The following is a 26,015-nucleotide window of genomic DNA, read 5'->3' as shown; positions in this document are numbered from 1 at the left end:
CCTTCCTTTCCTTCCTTCTTTGTTTTAGATGAAAATGGGATCATATAACATTTTTAAATGGCTGCCTAGTATTCTGATTCTATGATTGTACTGTTGTTTTTTAAGTCCAGTAGTTTTCAACCTTTTTTCCTCATTGAAAGACATGTGCACAGTCCAGTCTCGTGGGAATACCTAGGGTATTTACAGTTATACTTCACCTTCATTCACACAGACATTTGAGTGCCTACTGTGTGCCAGGTCCTCAGGATATCATGGCAAATCAGATACACACTGGCCTGCATATCACAATGCAAGTGGTGAAGAGTGATACTATTACAGGAATAATACTCTACTCAAGTCATTTTTATTATTAACAAATTATAATTGAGTATCAGCAACACATTACCATGTTTGTAACCCATCTTACAATTAAAACAACAGTGGGTAAACAATACTGATTTAAACAATAACCTATTATTGAATGACTAAACTGTTTTCTCTGTTTCATAATTATAAGCCTTCTTAGGTAATGGTTTCTAGAGGAGCTTTGTTGAAAATAAAAAAAAAAAAAAGAACAAACCCCATAAAGTTCCTTACATGCTAATAGGAAATAGCTATAAAATGCATAAATAGCTGTAAAATGCATTGGTAAGTAGGATACAGACAGTGTGAAAGTTATGCTATTGTCTGGGTAAAGGGAGAAAGCAATTTATATAAATACATGTATATATGTGCATTAAATGTTTGTGAAAGTATACACATGACCCAGGGAACATTGATTGGCTCCAGGGAGGAAAACTGAGTAGCTGGAGGAGGAGGGTAGGAGAGAGACTATTCACTGTGTCTTTGGAATTTGCATAGATAATGCATCACTTATCTATGATATGTGGTGTATTATCGATGCAAAAAAAAATGTTTTTAATAGCTAATCAACCCCAGACTGCCTTCTCCATCTAGAGAAGGACTTTTACTCTCAGGAAAGTAATAAGGTAAGCTACACAACTAAACACACGTCAAACACCTGAGGCCCCTGGCTTCTCTTGGCTGTTGGTGGCACTGGAAAAGCCGCTCCTTGACTCGCCACTTATCCTCTTCTGTCACCTTTCTTTTGTCACAGCCCTGGAGGTTGACAAGGGTCATGGTATCACAGAGAAGTGCATCCTTCACTTCTCGATCAAGTTGTGAGTCGGTGGTGAAGCTTGGAGAGTGGTTTACCTGCCGGGAGGAGTCATTATCCATCCCCTTCCTAGACCACCTGAGCAGGTCATGATTCTTGCAGGCCCAGCTGGAGGTTCTAGGAGAGACATCCGCCTCCAGTGCCCCCCCCCCTTTGTGGCCTCAGCCAAGGAAGCTGGATGTTCTGACTTCCAAGACCACAGGACTCTGCCACAGAGATCCCTCCAGTGTATAGGCTGGTGAGAGCAAATCAGACAGCCTGACTCTATAGCGATAGTGTCCTTAAAGGCAAGGCTTACATGAGGAACTTTTGGGATCCAAAACCTGAGTTCCTACGGTGGAGACCAGAGACCACCAAGACTGGATTTAGCAGGTCAAAAGTGCAAATGTCTGACACCTTCTGCTAGATCCTATCTACCCCAGTGCCTCTGCATCCCCCATTCTGTGTTCCACCACTTGAGTACACTCCTATCCCAGGTGTCCTGTTCAGGGGTGGACCATGGTTTTGCAAAGCCCAGGAGATAATCCTCACCTCCAGCAGCCAGGGCTTCCGCTTGTGGTCCAGCAAGATGTCAAAACCAAGGATCTCAAAACAGGCACATGTACCTCCACTCAGATACTGGGGAAAACAGGTTCGGTAGCTGTGGCAAAGAACAGAATGTGCTGAGATGATGGCTTTGATGATGATGTCCTCAATATCTCCCCACAGCTCTCGGGGGTCGTAGCTGTACTCTCACAGCCAGGCGTTGAGTGTTGACAGCTTCCTGTGAGGCCCAGTGCTCAGAGGAAGATCAGTGGGGCCGGGTTGCAGACAGGAAGCTCCCTAACACTAATCCTAATTCCATGCCTAGGTTCCTTGTGCTTTGAGGGGTTGCCGCCAGCTTGGAGCAGGGTTTAATTATAGGGTGGGGTTTGGGGCTGCACTTGGTGGTCAGGCACAAGACAGGGGTCTATAAGGGTTGAGCCAGCTCAACCTCCCAAGGGCCAACTCAGCTCTGCTGAGACTGTGGGGCTAAAGGGCAGAAAAAGAGGAGAAAACAGAGTAGGGCATACCTCTTACTGCCCTCAGCATCATCCCGGACAAAATTCTCATTGTGTCTGTTGACGGCATAGTTGGTCAGGTGCATGCAGATGTCATCCTGGGAAAAGAGTGGCCCTGTGGTCAGGCTACTTTCATGCAGTTCTTCTCTCCAGCCATTCGTTGCCTTCTGATTACCTACCCCACCCCTGGATGGCTCATCTCTTGTCTCTCTTCATAGAGGACTGTTCTGTAAGCTCCTGGGGAAGGGGTGTGCCCTTCCTGCAGGCATGGCTTTTCTGCAGTCAGCACCCCCTAAATGCTGTCCTTCCAGCCAAGTGCCAAGGCGCTCCAGGCTTCACTCCTTGTTCATGTGTGACAAGCTAGCTGTGTGACAAGCCCCTCTACCTGGTTTCTCCACAGAACCTCAGCATTCGTGGCAGTGGAAGAGAAGAGGGTGCTGCCCTGCTGGCTGGCCTTTTTTTTTTTTAAGGATTTTTTTTTTTCTAAAGAATTTTTTTTTTATGTGGACCATCTTTTAAAGTCTCTATTGAATTTGTTACAATATTGCTTCTGTTTTATATTTTGGTTTTCTGGCCAGGAGGCATGTGGGATCTTAGCTCCCCGACCAGGGATCGAATCCATACCCCCTGCATTGGAAGGCGAAGTCTTAAACACTGGACTGCCAGGTAAGTTCCCCAGCTGGCCTCTTATCAGGTTGCTGTGGCTGGGCTCCACGTAGGGCATGGTGGTAAAGGCGGCCAGGCCCTCCTCATACATGGAGATCCGAAGAAGCTTACAGGATGTGATCAGGACATACATTTGCATGTCAAACTTGAAGCCATCAATGAGGAAGGGCTGAGAGCATGCAAACCCACCAGGGAAAAGTAATAATACAGTGTTCACTCAGTATCTGCAGGAGATTGGATCCAGGACCCCCACCCCCCATGGATACCAAACTCCACAGATGCTCAAGTCCATTGTATAAAATAGTGTCAGCCCTCCATATCCACGGGTTCCACATCTGCAGATATGGAGGGAGGGCCGACTGTACTTTTGAAGTACTTACTATGTACCATAAACTGTTGTAAGCACTTCAATACATAATAACTCATTTAATTTTCACAGTAACCAAAAAAAATTTTTTTTTCACAGTAACCATATACGGTAGTTACTGTTTTTATTTTTTTTGCGGTACGCGGGCCTCTCACTGTTGTGGCCTCTCCCTTTGCGGAGCACAGGCTCTGGACGCACAGGCTCCAGACGCGCAGGCTCAGCGGCCATGGCTCACGGGCCCAGCTGCTCTGCGGCATGTGGGATCTTCCCGGACCGGGGCACGAACCCGTGTCCCCTGCATCGGTAGGCGGACTCTCAACCACTGCGCCACCAGGGAAGCCCTAACCTTCTCTTTTCAGCTAAAACTTCCCTTTTACTTCCATCCCCCTGAGACATTCTAGGTCCCAGAGCCAGAGTCTGGTGGGAACTGAGATGGCGAACCCTTTCCTCCCCCAGAATCTCAACCTGGGGAGCCAGGCTCACTCACTCTGCAGGGAGGCACCAGATGCACGGGAAGATGTTACACTCAGTAGGATAGAGTTTCTGCATGCGGCTGAGGTTCTGAGCCAGCAGATCTTTGTGGCAGATTTCTGTCATGCCAGGGAAGTGGTTGACTTTCTGAAACAGAGCCAGTTGGTTATACTATCGCCCAGAGTAAGGGGCAGTTCCTGGGGCCTGAACATTCCAGATAGCAGTGGAAAAGGACTGGGGAGGTCAAGGGAGAAGTCACAGTGGAGGTAAACACTGCACCTAGTCCCCAAGGGAGAAAAGGAAGGCTCCCTAAGGCAGGTGGGAAACTGCTGCTTGGCCTCTCCCCAAAACACACATACACAGCAAGGTTAGCAAATGAGGGTTGGTGAGAAGGGCTAGCCAGGACTTTGGGCCTTCTAGCCACCTTATAACATCCCTCAGACTACCGGGGACTAGCCCTATAGGAATAACTGGTGCGGAATAACACAAAGCAAATGAGAAAACATTTCCCCAAAGAGAAAGGAAACTAAGGAGCAGCCCCAGGGAATGCACGGCAGTGGCACTCTCAGAGGGCAAGGCATTGCCAGGGTGGCCTGCTGGAAGCCCCCGCCCCACTGCTCTGGCCCTCAGTGCTGGAAGGTTCAGTGCTCTCTGCTTTCCCCCCCCCCATGAGCTGTGTGAACTGAGTATTTCTGAGCCTCAGTGTCCTTAATATAAGGGTATCTTTTGGGAATTGCCTGGCGGTCCAGTGGTTAGGACTTGGTGCTTTCACTGCAGGGGGCACGGGTTCGATCCCTGGTCGGGCAACTAAGATCCCACAAGCTGTGGCCGAAGCCAAGAAAACAAAACAAAACAAAAAAACACATAAGGGCATCTTTTTGAGGATTTAATGAGGTGAGAATGTAAAAGCACTTAACAGTGTCCGACCTCAGTAAATACTGTTATCGTTACCCTCATCTCACAACTGCTCTCTGCATGCCCCTTCTTAGGGGCTTTTTGAGCGCTTCTAGCAGTCTCTCACTCTCGCTCTCACTCCTGCTCTCCCTCTTCTCCCGTAATTCATGGGATAGGTGATAGTCTCAGCTCCCTGCTTGCCTTCTCTCAAAATAAGCCTACAGACACTTTTGTTTGCTAACCGCCACAAAGACCCAATTAGAGGATAACAAAAATACCATGAAGAAGTAATATCTGGGGCTTCCCTGGTGGCGCAGTGGTTAAGAATCCGCCTGCCAGTGCAGGGGACACGGGTTCAAGCCCTGGTCGGGGAAGATCCCACATGTGGCGGAGCAACTAAGCCCGTGCGCCACAACTACTGAGCCTGCGCTCTAGAGCCCGTGCTCTGCTGCAAGAGAAGCCACCGCAATGAGAAGCCCACACAACCGCAATGTAAAGTAGTCCCCCCAGCCCCCCTCCCTCCAAGGGGCAAAGAAACAGAGACCCAGTGCAGCCAAAAATAAATTAATAAATTAATTTAGAAAAGAAAAAGAACTAATATCTTCTTGTGGACCCTGGTCTATCTTTCCTGACTTTCTTGCTGCCATGCAGGACCCCACACTGACTCTTAATGAATGTGGAGTGCTAGGCTAAGCTGCTTAGAAGGCTGGATCGTTCAGCTGGCTCTACTGTTAACTCTGAAGCTCCCAGTCTTCCCCCTAAGATAGGCTCACCTGCCCTGGAGGGACCAGCTGAGCTTGCTTCCAGGCAAGCAGCATATATTGAGATAGGATGTGGCCAGCAGACACTTCCTTCAGATAACAGAAGCTCCAGAGACCCAAGAGGAGAATATTTCCATTGGTGCAGAAGCCCCTGGCCATGGCCTTTCCTGCTCTGCATAGGGGTATAGCCACCAAGAGTGGCAGCCTGGGGTGCCTGGGTGCAAGGGTAGGAGTAGTCATTCTGGGGCATAGTTCCTTTAGGATCTTGGGTCTGGAGGTTGTGCCTGAAACCTCTTCATGTCCATGATGCGTTCCAGTGAGACAGAGCAGTCTGTCCAGTACACAGTCCACTCTTTGTCCTCCCCCACCTCCTTCAGGTCACACATTTGGGCTGCCCGACGCACTGTGGAGAGAGGGAGGTCAGTGGAGCCAGCCTGGGCACTGGCAGCAAACCTTGGGACTGCGGCTGGGTTGGGTAAGGAACAGACCTGACCAGAGAGTGGGAATGAAGAAGGAGGTAGTTCCTACCTCAGCTCTGCTTACCTCAGTTTAGTTACCATTGCGACAATTCCAAGTTCATGAGGCTGTCAGGGTCCTTCCAAAATTTGACAGAAAACTATAGACTGGATCTCTGTTCCTGTCAGTCCTCTCAATTAGGATGGTTTCTGGCCTGCAGAGCTGACCCTCGGAAGGGGTCACACTGGCGCCTCACACTTTGGGGCACCCGTAGATGCCAGTGGGGATGAGGGGAGGAAGAAATGACTAACGTAGCTGGTGATTTTTCTTTTTTCTTAATTGCTGAAGCCACCTCAAAAGTTACCTTGAAAAAACAGTTTTAACCTGGTCTCATCTCATCTCTGGTAAAATCTGGGGCAGGGTGGGGGGGAGGGATGGTGATTTTTGTCATTTTTTCTCTTGTTAGCTAACTGGAGATTCCTACTCTACTGCTGAGACTAACTGGAACAGTGATGTGTCAGCTACTGGTAGCTGAGCCAGGAGGCTCAGTACAGGTTATAGGCCAGCCTAACAAGATCCAGGGGCTGGGAGCAGATTGAGGGGACCACCTCCAGAGTGAAAGCCGCAGCCCTAAATGTCCTCTCATGCCCAGTGGTGTGAGTGACGAGCTGGGTGCTTACCACTCTCATACTTGCAGTTGGTCAGATTGATGGCCAGGGGTCTGGAATGGAGGAATAGCAGAAATCAGGCAGAAGGAGAGAACGGCCCTGGGCTGCCAGGCACCCAGAAGAAGAGACACCCAACAGATTAACAGTGCAATTCATTTTCTTTAGAAGCCACTTAAAGGAAAGACCAGGATGATATAAATGTGCTGAAATTCTAAACTAAGCCAGCCGAAGTGATTCTGAATTTTGTTTTTGTTGTACAAAAAGGCTAATGACCTCCTGTATTTCCTGTTCTCTTTCCTAGGCTAAAGGGAAGACTTTGGATCCCAGCCCGACTGCTGAAGGGCAGAGGGTTACTCTCTGGAGCTGGGCAAGTGAGGGGGTCCAGGGAACGGTTACCTGTGTTTCCACCTTCTCTTTCTCCTCCCAACTTCTAATTCATCTGGGTCAGCTGGGGTTATGATTTTCTTTGGTATTTTCTTGGCTACAATGGATAAAGGAACTCCATTCCTAAATGCATTAGTCAGCCTTCGAGAGTGCCTGCTGAGAAGGGTTAGAAGGGATGGTAGCTTCTCCTTTAACACACTCCTCGGATTCCTCTTCTTCACCATAGTTTTCCTCTGATTCGCTGGTCTTACAGGTACTTGGTTCCATCCTCTTAGATTCTGAGGAGAGAGGGGTGGGAGTGAAATGTATATGACTTCCCTCCAGGCCCAGGAAGGACGGCAGGAATCCACCCAAGAACCTTCATGGTGTTATAAGGGAATGTTGCTGCTCCTTCATAACAGAGCAGTCCCACTACAGCATGGGATGTTTCCAAATAGGTAATGGGGTCCGTGGAATGCCTATGAGATGTTAGATTCGCTGACAAGCCCCAATTATCCAAGATCACTCCATACAATACTCTGGGGTGCATGCAGGAGCTGAACTGAGCTGGCAGGGACCATGACCATAGCTTTTTTGTTCTTGAATGTAATGGGGGATGGCTGGAGGTGCTGGGGGGGCCTTCACTTTGAAAAATAGAGCTGAAGACCAAAGGTCGCCTAGGCCAGCCTTTTCCCTGTCCCATGATTCAGTTTCTCCATACAGACACACTGGGGCCAGGCACCCAATGGCCAAGACCCCCTGGGCTCTGACAGCGGAGGGGAAGCCCCCGGCGGACAATGCCCACCGCAGGTTCCGAGAGCGGAGGGGCTGCCGGGTCCGCCCCTATCGGCCTGGTGCTGGACTCAGCTGGTCGCTCACGACCGCCCTTCGGCCGGCTCTCGCTCCTTCCCGGGCGTTGCTGGGCCTCCGGGACCGCCTCCTTGTTCCACGGGAATGGCTATCCCCGGCGATCGCGAGGGGGGCCCGCTGCCCCCTGCACCCGGGGTTCACACCTATCTTGGAGATCCCGGCTGCGCCACCTTACGCAAGCAGGCTGCCGCCGCCGCCGTCGCCATGGACACGAGGGCGGCCCCCATTGGAGAAGCGTTCTGGGGGCGGGGCCTTTCCGAGAACCACACCCACTTTGGCGCCAGCAGAGGCCATATTGGGCGGGTGCCTGAGACGTTTGCCCCTGGGCTGCCGTAGGAAGCGCAATCGAGCGCCTGGCACTGGAGGGCGGACTCTTGCGGCAACTGACCCGATGCGTGATAGGACTTCTAGTCCTTCCGCTTTCACGCCAGTTCGCACGAGCCCCACCCCCTTTCCTAAATCCGCGGGCCAAGCTCCCGGAATTTGGCCAACGCAGTGTTCGGGACGAGAAGCCCCAATTATCCAAGTAATTAGTAACCATTAGTAACCATGTCTCGAGCAGTCCCAGCACTTGGGAGGGACGGCCGTGATTATCACACGTGCCCTGGAGGTACTCATCAGACTGCTCCTTTACTCTCGCCATCTTTTCCTGATGTCCATCCGCTTTACCTCTGATTGCCACCTCCACCAAACTCCGCCCAATTTGTCACTTTAAGATTATCCCATGTGCTTAAATCTAAAGGACACTTAAAAAATTTCGCTCCTCTAAAAAGACATGTACATTTTCCGATTCATAGATTTCTTTACCTCCCTTCAGTGTATGATACTCTATTACCCCCTCCTTGAAATGGCTTTGGAGTCCCTTGCCTTTCAGGACGCACAATTTTCTCACTCTTTCTGACTCCACTTCTCACCCCACACTGACTCTTAATGGATGTGGAGCGCTAGGCTAAGCTGCTTAGAAGGCTAGATCATTCAGCTGGCTCTACTGTTGGCTCTGAAGCTCCCAGTCTTCCCCCTAAGATAGGCTCACCTGCCCTGGAGGGACCAGCTGAGCTTGCTTCCAGGCAAGCAGCATATATTGAGATAGGATGTGGCCAGCAGACACTTCCTTCAGATAACAGAAGCTCCAGAGACCCAAGAGGAGAATATTTCCATTGGTGCAGAAGCCCCTGGCCATGGGGCTTCTGCACCAATGCAAATATTTAACGTTCCAGGCACATATTTAACAGATATTTAACGTTCCAGGCACTGTTCTAGTACCTGAACCATCATTTCTTGCCTTAATTGCCACCATTAAGCAGCCTCTTAATTGGATTCCCTTATTCTATTTTTCCTTCCTTCATCCATCCATCCATCCACTGCAGCTTAAGTATTCGCCCTAAAATGCATATTTGTTACTCCCCAATTTAAAACTCTTCAAGGTTTCCCATTAGATCAAGTCCAAAACCCCTTAGTACAAAAGACCTTCCATCAAAAAATAAAACAAACAAAAAGCAAGCAAAGCGGTGGAGAGGCCCTGAGCTGGACTGTCCCTTCTTACTTACCTACTGTGCTCAAAGCCCAGGGCTCTGGATACAAAGGGTCTTCTAAGTGTTCCATATTCAAGCTCAGAAAAAGCTTCCATAAATCCCCTTCTGGACGATTCACAAAGTATTCATGGCTAAGAAGTACCACCACAAAGAAAACCTATTTGACTTTTACTTTTTGTGGAAAAACTTATTTGGGGCCAGAGAAGGCTTTCCTCTGAACATTAATCCTAAGGAAAAACTGGGGAAATCCTGGTATTTGGACTCATCACCTTCGACACACAAAGTCCACTTTACTCTAATGGTCATCTGCACTCCCTTCAGAGAGTGAGCGAGCAAAATAAAGTGATGTTATTGGAGCCCATATTTGCAAAGGCTTGCACAAAGAGGCATTAAGCTGAAATTACTGCAATGTGCCCAAAACAGGATGACCAAAAACTGTTTATAGGAATTTAAATGTCAAACTGATTTTCTTATGAAATGGGTTGTGATGCATATTCTGCTTCATCTCAATGAGACTTTATTAACATGGCAGTCACACGTGCACAGCCCCAGCTCAGCTTCAGGTGTCTGATTGCCTGCGTTGCAGTCCTGACTCCACTACTTTTGAGCCATCTGACCTTGGACAAATTACTAAACCTCTGTCAGCCTCCATATCTTCGTCTGTTAAATGGGGGTATTAAGAGGACCTGCAACTTTCAAGTTGTGAGGACACCTTGTTTTCACATGAAATGATGTATGTGAAGAACACTCAACTCAGCTTTGGGGCTGAAGGAAAATTCAAGGTGGCCAGGTAGGCGAAGAATGTGCTATAAATAGGGCATATGGATGGAGGGGACATATGTAGGGGCAGGATGAAGAAATACAACTCAGTGGTGGGCAAAGAGAGAACAGGCAGAGAGGCAAGAACAGAGGAAGTGATAAACTATCACTTTGCTAAGATTTGATAAGAAAGGAAGAGAAAAGTTGGCATATACGAGTCAGGAGTGTGTTAACTCTTACACACACTCCCTTCTTAACAATAGGCTTGACATCCCTGGGGCTTATCTAAGAAGAAAGGTGAAAAGCAGCAGATACATCCATGAGGGCTCATTCATTCGATTTACTCCAAGGTATCCTCCTCCTTAAAGAGACCACTTACCAGTTCTTTATCCCTCCCCTTAGGCTGAGACAGGTGAGAAGGCATTCATGAAGTGCCCACATGATCATGATGGACAGCTTCCCGGAAAGAGACTTAGATCGGTTACAAAATAAATACTTCTGGAAGGATTACTGCTCCTCCTTGGCTATCAAGGCCACCAGTGCTGCCTGCACCTCTCCCGCCTGGGCTGGGGGCAGCAGACAGTCTCGGATGACGGCCAGAGCCGCCGCCTCTGTCAGGCTGCTGAAGTCCTGGGACGTTTTGACAGGGAGGTGCCCGGCCAGCTCACAGAGGGCAACATTGAAGGCCTCGCCTTCCTTTATCCCAAAGCTGGACTTCCGGGCCCAAAGAATTACTCGGACCCCCGTGAGGGCTGAGGAAGATGATGTCTTTCCAGGTGGAGCCCCCCGGGTCACAAACAAGTTATGTGCAATCTCGTGGTCAGCCAGATAGTCAGTGGCCCGACATACCCTGCTTATCAAGGCTTCCAAGTCGGGCCCTGGCCCGCTTGTGTAAAAGAGGAAGCCAGGAGCTGGGAGGTCCTGGAGCAGATGCAGACGGCCCTCAGGATCCAGGGGTTTGCTTGGGGCCCCCTCCACGGGCAGTCTGTGGGCCAAGTAATAGCCATGCAGGTGGAGGTGGTTCACTGAGGCCAGGCCACCCAGGCTGTTGAAGCCGACTCGGAAGCCTGGGTGTGAGCTCAGCAGCACAGCTTCAACCCCGGCCTGCAGTGCCCCTGGCAGCAGGCGCTGGGGGAGCCCTCGGGTGGGCTCGGGCACCAGCAGCACGTGGCCCCACTCCAAGGGGCTGACATTGATCACCACGAGGATGTCGTCTTGCTGGAGAGCACTGGGGAGATCGGCCTCCCGGTGCAAGCGGAAGAGGACTTCTCCTGGCCGGATCTGGTTGAAGTTAAACTGTTCAGGGTCAAACGCCTGCCTCACGCTCCTGATGTTCTGGGGGCTCCTTCTTTGCACACCTCGCTCCACATTCAGCTGAGCAACAAAACCCACGGCACCAGGAAGCGTTTGGGTCTGCAGCTCCCCCAGACAGTAGCGGAACAGCCCCAGCTCCATCCGCTGCCTCCAGGCCAAGCAGAGGGCAGAGTCAAAGCGAGACAGTGGCAGTGTGTCCAGAAGGCTGGGTCCGCTCCTTGGCCACTGAATTCCTTCTGGCACGAGTTCCTTCTGCCCATAGACAAAGTCAGGAATGCCGTGCCCTCCCCAGTCCTCACTGTTTGGAGGTAGCAAATAGGAAGTTTCATTTGAACCATGTGGAATAGCCATGGGGCTGACCTGAAACAATCATAAGGTGAAAAATACATGATGCTATCCCATTTCCAAAGATTTTATTTTTATTATTTATTTATTTATTTGGCCGTGCCACGCAGCTGGCGGGATATCAGTTCCCTGACCAGGGGCTGAACCTGGGCCATGGCAATGAAAGCCCCAAATTCTAACCACTAGGCCACCAGGGAACTCTCCTATTTTTATTTTCAAATAACCTTTACTTTTTGCTCTGATTACAAAAGTAATATATGCCTCTGGTAAAATATTCTGAAAACAAAGAAATCACTCATAATTATCACCTGCAGATTAGCATACATTTTTACTGAATTAAAAATATAAATCAAATTCTCTTTCTAAAAATTATATATATTGAGTAAACTTTCTTAATGGATTAAAAAAATAAAGATAAATTACAACCCTATTCCAGTGCCCAGGGAAAAATCACAATTTACATTTAGCCTCATTTTCATATGTAGGTGGACCTTGACTTTTTTTTTTTGCCTGTGCCATGTGGCATCTAGGATCTTAGTTCCCCAACCAGGGATCAAACCTTTGCCCCCTGCATTGGGAGTGCGGAGTCTTAACCACTGGACCACAGGGAAGTCCCGGATCTTAATTTTTTAACAAATCTTTAACTGCTGTACATTTAGGTTGCTGCCAATTTCATACTATTATATACAATGTTGTGATGAACATCCTGTGTATCTATCTTTGCAGATGTTTTTATTTTCCTTTAAAATAAAATCTTAGTAGACCACTGGTCAGAGGAGGCTCATGGCTCAGGCTTTTGACAGTGTGTCAAACTGCCCTCCAGAAAACTGCACCAGTGTTCCAGTGCATGAGAATGGCCAAGGTTTCAAAGCTGAGCACTCCGTGGCAACAGCTTTTCCACTGTTGTGTAGTGATTCCAAATGGCCATACATAGAACCATTTGGGTGAGGATGGCCCATCATAAGTGCCCTAGGCCAATCCTTTAAGGCAGAAATATAGGTGCCTGTCTTCATCTCCCACTGGGCCCCTGGAGCCCTGTGGACCCAGAAGTGTCAGGGAGATGACCTGCTGTTGGCCCAGATGGGACTTCAGAATGAAGCTTACCTCAGTAGAGTTGCCTCAGTACAAGTTTGGGTACCCTCAGCTCTGCTGGTCCAGAAACTTCATATTAGTAAAACAGAAAAAACAAAGAACATACAAAACAACATATTAAAAGTCAAGCTGAGTTTAATGAGTATAGAGTTTCAGTTTTGTAAGATGAAAAAGTTCTAGAGACTGGCGGCACAACGATGGGAATATACTTAACACTACTGAATTGCACACTTAGAAATGGTTAAGGTGGTAAATCTTATGCGTTTTTTACCACAATAAAAAAAATTTTTTTAAACTCGAGCTAAGCATAATATTGACAATAAAACATAAAATCTTTAATTATTCTATTGAAAGTGAGCCCAAGACATTTCTCCAAAGATACACAAATGTCCAACAAGCACATGAAAAGCTGCTCAACATCACTAATTAGGGAAATGCAAATCAAAATCACAGTAAGATACCACTTTACATCCTTTAGGATGGCTACTATCAAAAACAGAAAATAACATGTGTTGGCAAGGATATGGAGAAATTGGAACCCTTGTGCACTGCTGGTGGGAATGTAAAGTGATGCAGCTGCTATGGAAAACAGTACAGCAGCTCCTCAAAAAATTAAAAATAGAACTACTATATGATCCAGCAATCCCACTTCTGGGTATATATCCAAAAGAACCAAAAGCAGGGTCTCAAAAAGAGATATCTGTACACCCACTTTCATAGCAGCATTATTCACAATAGCCAAAAGGTGGAAGCAACTTAAGTATCCATCGATAGATAAATGGATAAACAAGATGCAGTATATACAGACAATGGAATGTTACTCAGCCTTAAAAAGCACGAAATGCTGACATATGTTACAACACGGATGGACCTTCAGGACATTATGCTAAGTGAAATAAGCCAGTCACCAAAGGACAAATATTGTGAGTCCACTTATATAAGAGACCTAAAGTGCTCAAATTCATAGAGACAGAAAGTAGAATGGTGGTTCCCAAGGGCTGGCGGGAGGAGAAAATGAGGAATTGTTTGTTGTTTAATGGGCATAGAGTTTCAGTTTTGCAAGAAGGAAAGAGGTCTGGAGATTGGCTACCAAACAATGTGAATATATTTAACACTACTGAACTATACACTCAGAAATGGTTAAGGTGTTAAATTTTATGCTATGTGTTTTTTTTTTTAACTTTTGAAGACTGCCATATTTTTTTTAAATAAATAAATAAATTTATTTATTTATATTTGGCTGCGTTGGGTCTTTGTTGGTGCGCACGGGCTTTCTCTAGTTGCGGTGGGCGGGGGCTACTCTTCATTGTGGTGCACGGGCTTCTCACTGCAATGGCTTCTCTTGTTGACGAGCATGGACTCTAGGCGAGCGGGCTTCAGTAGTTGTGGCACACGGGCTTCAGTAGTTGTGGCTCACGGGCTCTAGATCACAGGCTCAGTAGTTGTGGCGCATGGGCTTAGTTGCTCCGCGGCATGTGGGATCTTCCCAGACCAGGGCTCAAACCCGTGTCCCCTGCATTGGCAGGCGGATTCTTAACCACTGCGCCACCAGGGAAGTCCCTATGCTACGTGTTTTTTATTTATTTTATTTTTATTTTTTTAAAGCTTAGTGGTATTTTTACGGAGGAATTTTTTTAAATTAATTAATTAATTTATTTTTGGCTGTGTTGGGTCTTCGTTTTCTGTGCGAGGGCTTTCTCTAGTTGCGGCCAGTGGGGGCCACTCTTCATCGCGGTGCGCGGGCCTCACTGTCGTGGCCTCTCTTGTTGCAGAGCACAGGCTCCAGACGCGCAGGCTCAGTAGTTGTGGCTCATGGGCCTACTTGCTCTGCGGCATGTGGGACCTTCCCACACCAGGGCTCGAACCCGTGTCCCCTGCATTGGCAGTCAGATTCTAAACCACTGCGCCACCAGGGAAGCCCTGATACGTGTTTGTTTGTTTGTTTTTTTTCTGCGGTACGCGGGCCTCTCACTGTTGTGGCCTCTCCCGTTGCGGAGCACAGGCTCTGGACGCGCAGGCTCAGCGGCCATGGCTCATGGGCCCAGCCGCTCCGCGGAATGTGGGATCCTCCCGGACCGGGGCACGAACCCGTGTCCCCTGCATTGGCAGGCAGACTCTCAACCACTGTGCCACCAGGGAAGCCCCTGCTACATGTTTTTTAATTACAACTTTTAAAATATCAAGATGGTAAATTTCATGTTATGTATTTTGTGTGTGTGTGTGTGGTACGCAGGCCTCTCACTGTTGTGGCCTCTCCCATTGCGGAGCACAGGTTCCAGACGCACAGGCTCAGCGGCCATGGCTCATGGGCTCAGCTGCCCCGCAGCATGTGGGATTCTCCCGGACCGGGGCACGAACCTGTGTCCCCTGCATCGGCAGGCGGACTCTCAACCACTGCGCCACCAGGGAAGCCCCATGTTATGTATATTTTACCACAACTTGAAAAAATTTAAGTGGGTCTCAAAATAGATTTAAGAAATCCAACCATTTGATGAGCTAAACCTAAGTATTCACTTACTCTCTCATTCACTCATTCATTCATTAATTCATTCAGAATCAATGCCTACGTCATCCCCACTGTTGATACTCTGGGGCCACCTCTTCTGTGCACCCTGCTCCACGTTCAGCTGAGCCACAAAACCCAAGTACTTATGAAGTAACTGCTGTGTATGAGGCAATGGGGAAATTGTAGCAAATAAAGAGAACAAAGTCCACACATATCCTTATGGAGCTTACATCCCGGGGTGGAGTCAGATGATAAGCAAAAGGAAAATATTAACTACCCGTGGTGAGAGCATTTTGTGGGAAATAAACAAGTGATACAACAGAGGGTGAGTAAGGGGTGGGATCAGGGCATCCCACTTCTACAAGAGGGCGGGGCAGGGCCCTCTGAAATGACAGCTGAACTAAGACAGGAAGGATGAGAAAAGGCCTACAATGAAGAGCTGAGGAAAGTGTACTCTAAGCAAAGGAAACTGTGTGTACTCTAAGCAAAGGAAATTGTAAGTCCAAGGCCATAAGTCTCGCAGGGCAGGTGGGTGGCCTGTTCAAGGAACAGAAAGGAGGTAGTGTTACTGAGGTATGGCCGACCAAGGGACGGGGCCCCCCCATGAGGCTGGAGAGGAAGGCAGGGGCCAGATTAGCTGCAGGGCCTTATGCCTCATGGTCAGGAACTTGGATTTTATTCTAAACGGAGTAAGAAATCACTGGCAGGTTCTAAGTATAAGGATCGTCTGGTATTTTATAAACTTTTTTCTAACTGTTGTGTGGAAAATAGATTGTAGGGGAGCAAAGGGGAAGCAGAGATCACTTTGGAGGCCACTCTGGTGGCCAGGTGAGCAGTGAGGGCGACTGGACAACACAGATGGCAACAGAGACAAAGGAGCTGGGGATATGGGTCATGTTTTGAAGGCTGAACCAACAGGGCCTGCTGACAGGCTGACTATGGGGACTGACAGAAAAGGAAGAGCTGGGAGTGACTCGGCATCAGGAACTAGGCACTGCAGTGGCATTTACAGAGATGGAGATGCTGGGGAGGTGCGGTGAGAATAGGTTGACTAGAGGAAGGGAGAAACCAAGAGTTCAGTTTTGATTATTGACTCTGAGATGCAGCCTGGGCATCTAAGAAAAGTGGTGTAGGCAGTAGGACAGTCAAACCTGGAGGTTAAGGGTAAGGTCTGGGCTAGATACAAATTTGGAGTAACATTAAAAGCCAGGGGCTAGGACCAAGGACCTAGGGCCAAGATGATACCAAAAGGCTAAAAATATGAGTAAAGACATATCAGTCAATAGAATCAATAGAAGGTGGGTATGGGGCTTCCCTGATGGTGCAGTGGTTGAGGGTCCGCCTGCCGATGCAGGGGACGCGGGTTCGTGCCCCGGTCCGGGAAGATCCCACATGCCGCGGAGCGGCTGGGCCCGTGAGCCATGGCCGCTGAGCCTGTGCGTCAGGAGCCTGTGCTCCGCAGCAGGAGAGGCCACAGCAGTGAGAGGCCCGCGTACCGCAAAAAGAAAAAAAAAAAAAAAGAAAGTGGGTATGGTTGTATTTATATTCAAGTGAACTAGGAGGCAAAAACAATACCTAGGAATAAAGAGGAATACTTGAAAGTGACAAATCATAGTGACCACACAACAGGACTGAACCTACATAGGAAAACCAGGAGAAAGGGCACACTGTTCGCATGTCTATGTTGTGCGAGGCATGGGTTGGGGGCTTTCCAAGTGCACTCAGGTGACCCTCACAACAAGCCTGTGTAGTCAGTATCATCCTGGCAGGAAAGTGAGAGATGTGGTTTTGGAGGCTGACAAGGTGTTTGAATTCTGGCTCTTCCATTCACTAGGGATGTGACCTTGAGCCCCTAGAACAAAGTCCATTTCCTCACCATGGCCTCCGGGCTCTCAAGGCTTAGCGGTGCCTCCCCCTCTTACCTCCTCCCAGACCACTCTTCCCTTGGCCTACTCTGCTGCTCACTCTTCCTAAACGTGCTCCTGCTCAGGGCCTTGGTGATTTATGTTCTCTCAGCCTAAAATACCCTCCTCCCAGGTATTCTTCACATGCCTGGCTCATTTAGGTCTCAAACATCAAACAACAAATATCACCACGTCAGACAAACCCTGTGTGGCCATCCTATGTAATGTCTCAAGGAAAAGAGGAAGAGGGAAATAATATTACAAGCAGGGAATGAAATGTCTTGGAAAACAAAAAAAAGTTAGAATTCACAAATCCAAGGGAGGGTATTTTAATTAAAAAATGATCAATGAACAAATCTTTGAAAGATCCAACCAAGAAACAAAATAATTGTTTTGTTTAAAAATAGCACTACGAGTTATTTTTAAATCAGCCACTCAGTTTTATCACTGTGTCAAGGGTTGATCGGGCACAGGAAGGACAATACGCTAACCAGACTTACCAGGGACTGCTGGATGACTCAGAATAACTATTTAATAATTTATGGACTTCCCTGGTGGCACAGTGGTTAAGAATCCACCTGCCAATGCAGGGGACACGGGTTCGAGCCCTGGTCTGGGAACATCCCACATGCCATGGAGCAACGAAGCCTGTGCGCCACAACTACTGAGCCTGCACTCTAGAGCCCATAAGCCACAATTACTGAGGCCCACACGCCTAGAGCCCAAGCTCTGCAACGAGAGAAGCCACCACAATGAGAAGCCCGTGCACTGCAATGAAGACCCAAGGCAACCAAAAATAAATAAATAAACAAATTTGTATTAAAAAAATTATACCTCATTAAAGCTGAAAACAAACAACAATAAAAGATAATTAACCTCGGAGCATGCCTCCTCAGCTTCTGGAAGTTCCATGACTGGCAGCGAACGCTGGTGCGAGACCAGCTTACCAGGGAGAGAATCTGCAGAGACATATATACATGGAAGCCACCTGCCATGTGTAAGGTACCTTATGGAAAGACTCAAATGGCAAAGAACTGATTGAGACTTCCAGCCAACAAGCAGTGAGGAAGTGACCTGCTCAGTCCACTAGCTTGTGAGGAGCTGGCTCCTGCCAACAACAGGCTAGCAGAGAAACGTGGCTGTGAATGGAGGGAAGGAAATGCTGTCAAAGCTTCAGAACTGGAAGTTTCAGACATGGATCAGAGAGTACCTTCAAGATGGTGGAGGAGTAAGACATGGAGATCACCTTCATCCCCACAAATACATCAAAAGTACATCTACATGTGGAACAACTCCTACAGAACACCTACTGAATGCTGGCAGAAGACCTCAGACTTCCCAAAAGGCAAAAAACTCCCCACGTACCTGGCCATGTGGTAGAAAGGGTCTTGGTGCTCCGGCCGGCTACCAGGCCGGAGCCTCTGAGGTGGGAGAGCCGAGTTTGGGACGCTAGACCACCAGAGACCTCCTGGCCCCATGTAATATCAATCGGCGAGAGCTCTCCCAGAGAACTTCATCTCAACACTAACACCCAGATCCACTGAACGACTCGCAAGTTCCAGTGCTGGACACCCCATGCCAAACAACTAGACAGGAACACAACCCCACCCATTAGCAGAGAGGCTGCCTAAAATCATACTAAGTTCACAGACACCCCAAAACACAACACTGGACATGGTCCTGCTCACCAGAAGGACAAGATCCAACCTCATCCACCAGTCCCCCCCCACAGGGAAGCCTACACAACCCACTGAACCAACCTTACCCACTGGGGGCAGACACCAAAAACAACAGGAACTACGAACATGCAACCTGCGAAAAGGAGACCCTAAACACAGTAAGTTAAGCAAAATGAAAAGACAGAGAAATACGCAGCAGATGAAGGAGCAAGGCAAAAACCCACCAGACCAAACAAATGAAGAGGAAACAGGCAATTTACCTGAAAAAGAATTCAGAGTCATGATAGTAAAGATGATCCAAAATCTTGGAAATAGAATGGAGAAAATACAAGAAACATTTAACAAGGACCTAGAAGAACTAAAGAGCACACAAACAATGATGAACACCACAAAAAATGAAATAAAAAATTCTCTACAAGGAATCAATAGCAGAATAACTGAGGCAGAAGAATGGATAAGTGACCTGGAAGATAAAATAGTGGAAATAACTACCACAGAGCAGAATAAAGAAAAAAGAATGAAAAGAATTGAGGACAGTCTCAGAGGCCTCTGGGACAACATTAAACGCACCAACATTAGAATTATAGGGGTCCCAGAAGAAGAAGAGAAAAAGAAAGGGTCTGAGAAAATATTTGAAGAGATTATAGTTGAAAACGTCCCTAATATGGGAAAGGAAAGAGTCAATCAAGTCCAGGAAGCGCAGAGAGTCCCATACAGGATAAATCCAAGGAGAAACATGCCAAGACACATATAAATCAAACTATCAAAAATTAAATACAAAGAAAAAATATTAAAAGCAGCAAGGGAAAAGCAACAAATAACAGAAGGGAATCTCCATAAAGTTAACAGCTGATCTTTTAGCAGAAACTCTGCAAACCAGAAGGGAGTGGCAGGACATATTTAAAGTGATGAAAGGGAAAAACCTACAACCAAGATTACTCTACCCAGCAAGGATCTCATTCAGATTCGACAGAGAAATTAAAACCTTTACACTGGGCTTCCCTGGTGGCGCAGTGGTTGAGAGTCCACCTGCTGATGCAGGGGACGTGGGTTCGTGCCCCGGAGCGGCTGGACCCGTGAGCCATGGCCGCTGAGCCTGCGCGTTCGGAGCCTGTGCTCCGCAACGGGAGAGGCCACAACAGTGACAGGCCTGCGAACCCAAAAAAAAACCTTTACAGACGAGCAAAAGCTAAGAGAATTCAGCACCACCAAACCAGCTTTAAAACAAATGCTAAAGGAACTTCTCTAGGCAGGAAACACAAGAGAAGGAAAAGACCTACAATAACAAACCCAAAACAATTGAGAAAATGGTAATAGGAACATACATATCGATAATTACCTTAAATGTAAATGGATTAAATGCTCCAACCAAAAGACACAGACTGGCTGAATGGATACAAAAATAAGACCCGTACATATGCTGTCTACAAGAGACCCACTTCAGACCCAGGGACACATACAGACTGAAAGTGAGGGAATGGAAAAAGATATTCCATGCAAATGGAAATCAAAAGAAAGCTGGAGTAGCAATTCTCATATTAGACAAAACAGACTTTAAAATAAAGACTATTACAAGAGACAAAGAAGGACACTACATAATGATCAAGGGATCAATCCAAGAAGAAGATATAACAATTGTAAATATTTACGCACCCAACATAGGAGCACCTCAATACATAAGGCAAATCTAACAGTCATAAAAGGGGAAATTGACAGTAACACAAAAATAGTAGGGGACTTTAACACCCCACTTTCACCAATGGACACATCAGTCAAAATGAAAACAAATAAGGAAACACAAGCTTTAAATGATACATTAAACAAGATGGACTTAATTGATATTTATAGGACATTCCATCCAAAAACAACAAGAATACACTTTCTTCTCAAGTGCTCATGGAACATTCTCTAGGATAGATCATATCTTGGGTCACAAATCAAGTCTTGGTACATTTAAGAAAACTGAAATCGTATCTATCAAGCATCTTTTCTGACCACAATGCTATGAGACTAGATATCAATTACAGGAAAAAACTGTAAAAAATACAAACACATGGAGGTTAAATACTAAATAACCAAGAAATCACTGAAGAAATCAGAGGAAATCAAAAAATACCTAGAAACAAATGACAATGGAAACATGACAACCCAAAACCTATGGGATGCAGCAAAAGCAGTTTTAAGAGGGAAGTTTACAGCAATACAATCCTACCTCAAGAAACAAGAAAAATCTCAAATAAACAACCTAACCTTACACTTAAAGCAATTAGAGAAAGAAGAACAAAAAAACCCCCTAAGTTAGCAAAAGGAAAGAAATCATAAAGATCAGATCAGAAATAAAGGAAAAAGAAATAAAGGAAATGACAGCAAAGATCAATGAAAGTAAAAGCTGGTTCTTTGAGAAGATAAACAAAACTGATAAACCATTAGCCAGACTCATCAAGAAAAAAAGGGAAAAGACTCAAATCAATAGAATTAGAAATGAAAAAGGAGAAGTAACAACTGACACTGCAGAAATACAAAGGATCATGAGAGATCACTGCAAGCAACTATATGCCAATAAAATGGACAACCTGGAAGAAATGGACAAATTCTTAGAAAAGCACAACCTTCCAAGAGTGAACCAGGAAGAAATAGAAAATATAAACAGACCAATCACAAGCACTGAAATTGAGACTGTGATTAAAAATTTTCCAACAAACAAAAGTGCAGGACCAGATGGATTCACAGGTGAATTCTATCAAACATATAGAGAAGAGCTAACACTTATCCTTCTAAAACTCTTCCAAAGTATAGCAAAGGGAGGAACACTCCCAAACTCATTCTACGAGGCCACCATCACCCTGATACCAAAACCAGACAAAGATGTCACAAAAAAAGAAAACTACAGGTCAATATCACTGGTGAACACAGATGCAAAAATCCTCAACAAAATACTAGCAAACAGAATCCAGCAGTACATTAAAAGGATCATACACCATGATCAAGTGGGGTTTATCCCAGGAATGCAAGGATTCTTCAGTATATGCAAATCAATCAATGTGATACACCATATTAATAAACTGAAGGATAAAAACCATATGATAATCTCAACAGATGCAGAAAAAGCTATTGACAAAATTCAATACCCATTTATGATAAAAACTCTCCAGAAAGTAGGCACAGAGGGAACTTACCTCAACATAATAAAGGCCATATATGACAAACGCACAGCCAACATTGTTCTCAATGGTGAAAAACTGAAACCATTTTCACTAAGATCAGGAACAAGACAAGGTTGCCCACTTTCACTACTAGTATTCAACATAGTTTTGGAAGTTTTAGCCACAGCAATCAGAGAAGAAAAAGAAATAAAAGGAATCCAAATTGGAAAAGAAAAAGTAAAACTGTCACTGTTTGCAGATGACATGATACTTTACATAGAGAATCCTTAAGATGCTACCAGAAAACTACTAGAGCTAATCAATGAATTTGGTAAAGTGGCAGGATACAAAATTAATGCACAGAAATCTCTTGCATTCCTATACATTAACAACAAAAGATCAGAAAGAGAAATTAAGTAAACACTCCCATTTACCACTGCAACAAAAAGAATAAAATACCTAGGAATAAACCTACCTAAGGAGACAAAAAACTATAAGACACTGATGAAAGAAATTAAAGATGATACAAACAGATGGAGAGATATACCATGTTCTTGCATTGGACGAATCAACACTGTGAAAATGGCTATACTACCCAAAGCAATCTACAGATTCAATGCAATCCCTATCAAACTACCAATGGCATTTTTCACAGAACTAGAACAAAAAATTTCACAATTTGTATGGAAACACAAAAGACCCTGAAAAGCCAAAGCAATCTTGAGAAAGAAAAATGGAGCTGGAGGAATCAGGGTCCCTGACTTCAGATTATACTACAAAGCTACAGTAATCAAGACAGTATGGTACTGGCACAAAAACAAAAATATAGATCAATGGAACAGGATAGAACAGGAACAGGATAGAAAGGACAGAATGGAACAGGATAGAAAGCCCAGAGATAAACTCATGCACATATGGTCACCTTATCTTTGATAAAGGAGGCAAGAATATACAATGGAGAAAAGACAGCCTCTTCAATAAGTGGTCCTGGGAAAACTGGACAACTACATGTAAAAGAATGAAATTAGAACACTTCCTAACACCATACACAAAAATAACCTCAAGTAGATTAAAGACCTAAATATAAGGCCAGACACTATAAAACTCTTAGGGGAAAATACAGGCAGAACACTCTATGACATAAATCATAGCAAGATCCTTTTTGACCCATCCCCTAGAGAAATGGAAGTAAAAACAAAAATAAACATATGAAACCTAACGAAACTTAAAAGCTTATGCACAGCAAGGGAAACCATAAACAAGACAAAAAGACAGCCCTCAGAATGGGAGAAAATATTTGCAAGTGAAGCAACTGACAAAGGATTAATCTCCAAAATATACAAGCAGCTCATGCAGCTCAGTATCAAAAAAACAAACAACCCAATGCAAAGATGGGCAGAAGACCTAAACAGACATTTCTCCAAAGAAGATATACAGATTGCCAACAAACACATGAAAGGATGCTCAATATCACTAATCATTAGAGAAATGCAAATCAAACTACAATGAGGTATCACCTCACACGGGTCAGAATGGCCATCATCAAAAAATCTACAGAGAAGAAGGTGAAGGCCTCCAAGAAGAAGAAACGCTCCAAGGCCAAAGCCGAGAGGGAAGCATCCCCTGCGGACCTTCCCATTGACCTGAACGAGCCCACGTACTGTCTGTGCAATCAGGTCTCCTATGGAGAGATGATCGGCTGTGACAATGACGAGTGCCCCATCGAGTGGTTCCACTTCTCCTGCGTGGGGCTGAACCATAAACCCAAGGGCAAGTGGTACTGCCCCAAATGTTGAGGGGAGAACGAGAAGACCATGGACAAGGCCCTGGAGAAGTCCAAAAAGGAGTGGGCCTACAACAGGTAGTGGCGGGCCTGGCTGGACCGAGGCGAGCAGGGCGAGCTGTGTATTTATTGCATCGCCACCTGGATGGGCTCAGGGATTGCACGTGTAGCCTTCTGAAGACTGTTGGATGAGGAGCTGTTCCTCTCGTGGGATGACCAGGGTTCTCTTTGCTTTTCCGTTGGTGCACATGTGTAACGAGAGAGTGGTCTATGGATCAGCATTTTAGAAACTGCAAATATAGGTTTGAATTAAAAAAACAAACAAACAAACAAACAATAAATGCTGGAGAGGGTGTGGAGAAAAGGGAACCCTCTTGCACTGCTGGTGGGAATGTAAATTGATACAGCCACTATGGAGAACAGTATGGAGGTTCCTTAAAAAACTAAATAGAACTACCATATGACCCAGCAATCCCACTACTGGGCAAATACCGAGACAACCGTAATTCAAAAGGAGTCATGTACCACAATGTTCACTGCAGCACTATTTACAATAGCCACGACATGGAAAGCAACCTAAGTGTCCATTGGTGGATGAATGGATAAAGAAGATGTGGCATGGGCTTCCCTGGTGGCACAGTGGTTAGGAGTCCACCTGCCAATGCAGGGGACATGGGTTCATGCCCTGGTCTGGGAAGATCCCACATGCCACAGAGCAACTAAGCCTGTGCGTCACAACTACTGAGCCTGCGCTCTAGAGACCACGAGCCACAGCTACTGAGCCCACGTGGCACAACTACTGAAGCCTGTGCACCTAGAGCCCGTGCTCCGCAACAAGTGAAGCCACCACAGCGAGAAGGCTGCGCACCACAACGAAGAGTAGCCCCCGCTCGCCACCACTAGAGAAAGCCCGTGCACAGCAACAAAGGAGCCAATGCAGCCAAAAATAAAAAAAATCAATAAATTAAAAAAAAAGATGGGCACATATACACAATGGAATATTACTCACCCATAAAAAGAAACGAAATTGAGTTATTTGTAGTGAGGTGGGTGAACTTAGAGTCTTTTATCAGAGTGAAGTAAGTCAGAAAGAGAAAAACAAATACCGTATGCTGATACATATATATAGAATCTCAAAAAAAAATGGTTCTGAAGAACCTAGGGGCAGGACAGGAATAAAGACATAAACGTAAAGAATGGACTTGAGGACACGGGGAGGGGGAAGGGTAAGATGGAACGAAGTGAGAGAGTGGCATGGACATATATGCACTACCAAATGTAAAACAGATAGCTAGTGGGAAGCAGCCGCATCGCACAGGGAGATCAGCTCGGTGTTTTGTGACCACCTAGAGGAGTGGGATAGGGAGGGTGGGAGGGAGACGCAAGAGGGAGGGGATATGGGGATATATGTATACGTATAGCTGATTCACTTTGTTATACAGCAGCAACTAACACAACAATGTAAAGCAATTATACTCCAATAAAGATGTGGAAAAAAAAAATTAACCGCACCTCCACCTCCTCCACGCAGTAGCTTGTGATCCTCACCTTTTGGAACAGTGTAGGTTAATTCATTCATGCATACATCCAGTAAATATTGAGAGCCTACCATGTGTCAAGCATTGTCCTAGGAGTTGAGAGGGGACAAGAGCAAACAGGTCAGCTTCGATCCCTGCCTCCCCCAGCATGCAGTCTGGACGCAGGGTGGGGTCAGAGGACAGCACGTAGGCTGGAATGAGTACAGCAGGGCGGATTCTTGAAAAGAGCCTTAGACTGGAGAGACGGCTTTGTAAATGACCGAGTCTAGACAAGTCACTGAACTCTCCTGAGCCTCTGCATTTCCAAATTTGTAAAACGGTAACTTACCTTAAAGAACTGTTGTAAGAACTGAAGCTATGCAGAGCGCTTCAGTGGGCCCTCAGTAAACGGCCTCAGTAGGCAGAAAGGTTATGGTTATTTCTGGAGAGGTGGTATGAGGGTTGCAACACGTACGGCAGGTGCTCGGTGGTAACGTCTGGGTGGAAGAGCCCTCGTTGGGCAGAGGGGCAGCCGACCGCCTCGGGCCACTCAGCGAGTCACAAGGTTTCTCGGTTACCCTTTGCTCCAAACACTTCCCTAATGCCCCTTACCGGTCTCCACACAAAGCCGCCCCGTCCCCCCCGCCACGCAATGCAGGTGAGGCAAACACGCTCGCCTTCCCCCGAAATCCTGCCGGGGCCATAGCGAGGTCGTGGCACCCTTAACGC

At 46.4% G+C, this 26,015-nt stretch overlaps 2 protein-coding genes and 1 pseudogene across 3 annotated transcripts; 1 reads left to right on the top strand and 2 right to left on the bottom strand.

The window, feature by feature from the left end:
• Positions 1 to 407: 407 nt before the first annotated feature.
• Positions 408 to 10,515, bottom strand: TTLL13 (tubulin tyrosine ligase like 13). The gene is given in 11 exon segments (XM_082649431.1): positions 408 to 1,194; positions 1,688 to 1,888; positions 1,892 to 1,919; positions 2,209 to 2,294; positions 2,888 to 3,031; positions 3,722 to 3,847; positions 5,640 to 5,758; positions 6,492 to 6,532; positions 6,876 to 6,998; positions 7,000 to 7,141; positions 10,383 to 10,515. Coding segments are annotated over 10 exon segments (1,212 nt in total). The 5' UTR covers positions 7,131 to 7,141; positions 10,383 to 10,515; the 3' UTR covers positions 408 to 981.
• Positions 9,798 to 25,999, bottom strand: GDPGP1 (GDP-D-glucose phosphorylase 1). The gene is made up of 4 exons (XM_082647838.1): positions 25,636 to 25,999; positions 25,282 to 25,396; positions 12,767 to 12,823; positions 9,798 to 11,677 (listed from the first exon to the last, which is right to left on the bottom strand). Exon 4 carries the CDS (start codon positions 11,666 to 11,668, stop codon positions 10,511 to 10,513), a length of 1,158 nt encoding a protein of 385 aa, XP_082503964.1. The 5' UTR covers positions 11,669 to 11,677; positions 12,767 to 12,823; positions 25,282 to 25,396; positions 25,636 to 25,999; the 3' UTR covers positions 9,798 to 10,510.
• Positions 23,519 to 23,851, top strand: LOC309819326 (inhibitor of growth protein 1-like; annotated as a pseudogene). The gene has a single exon. The product of its transcript is annotated as an inhibitor of growth protein 1-like (transcript).
• Positions 26,000 to 26,015: the final 16 nt, after the last annotated feature.

Source organism: Grampus griseus (genome assembly GCF_964374135.1).
Source record: "Grampus griseus genome assembly, chromosome: 2".
NCBI classification, from domain to species: Eukaryota; Metazoa; Chordata; class Mammalia; order Artiodactyla; family Delphinidae; genus Grampus; species Grampus griseus.
The sequence above is the reverse complement of the archived record's forward strand: the minus strand, read 5'-3'. Positions and strand labels throughout refer to the sequence as shown.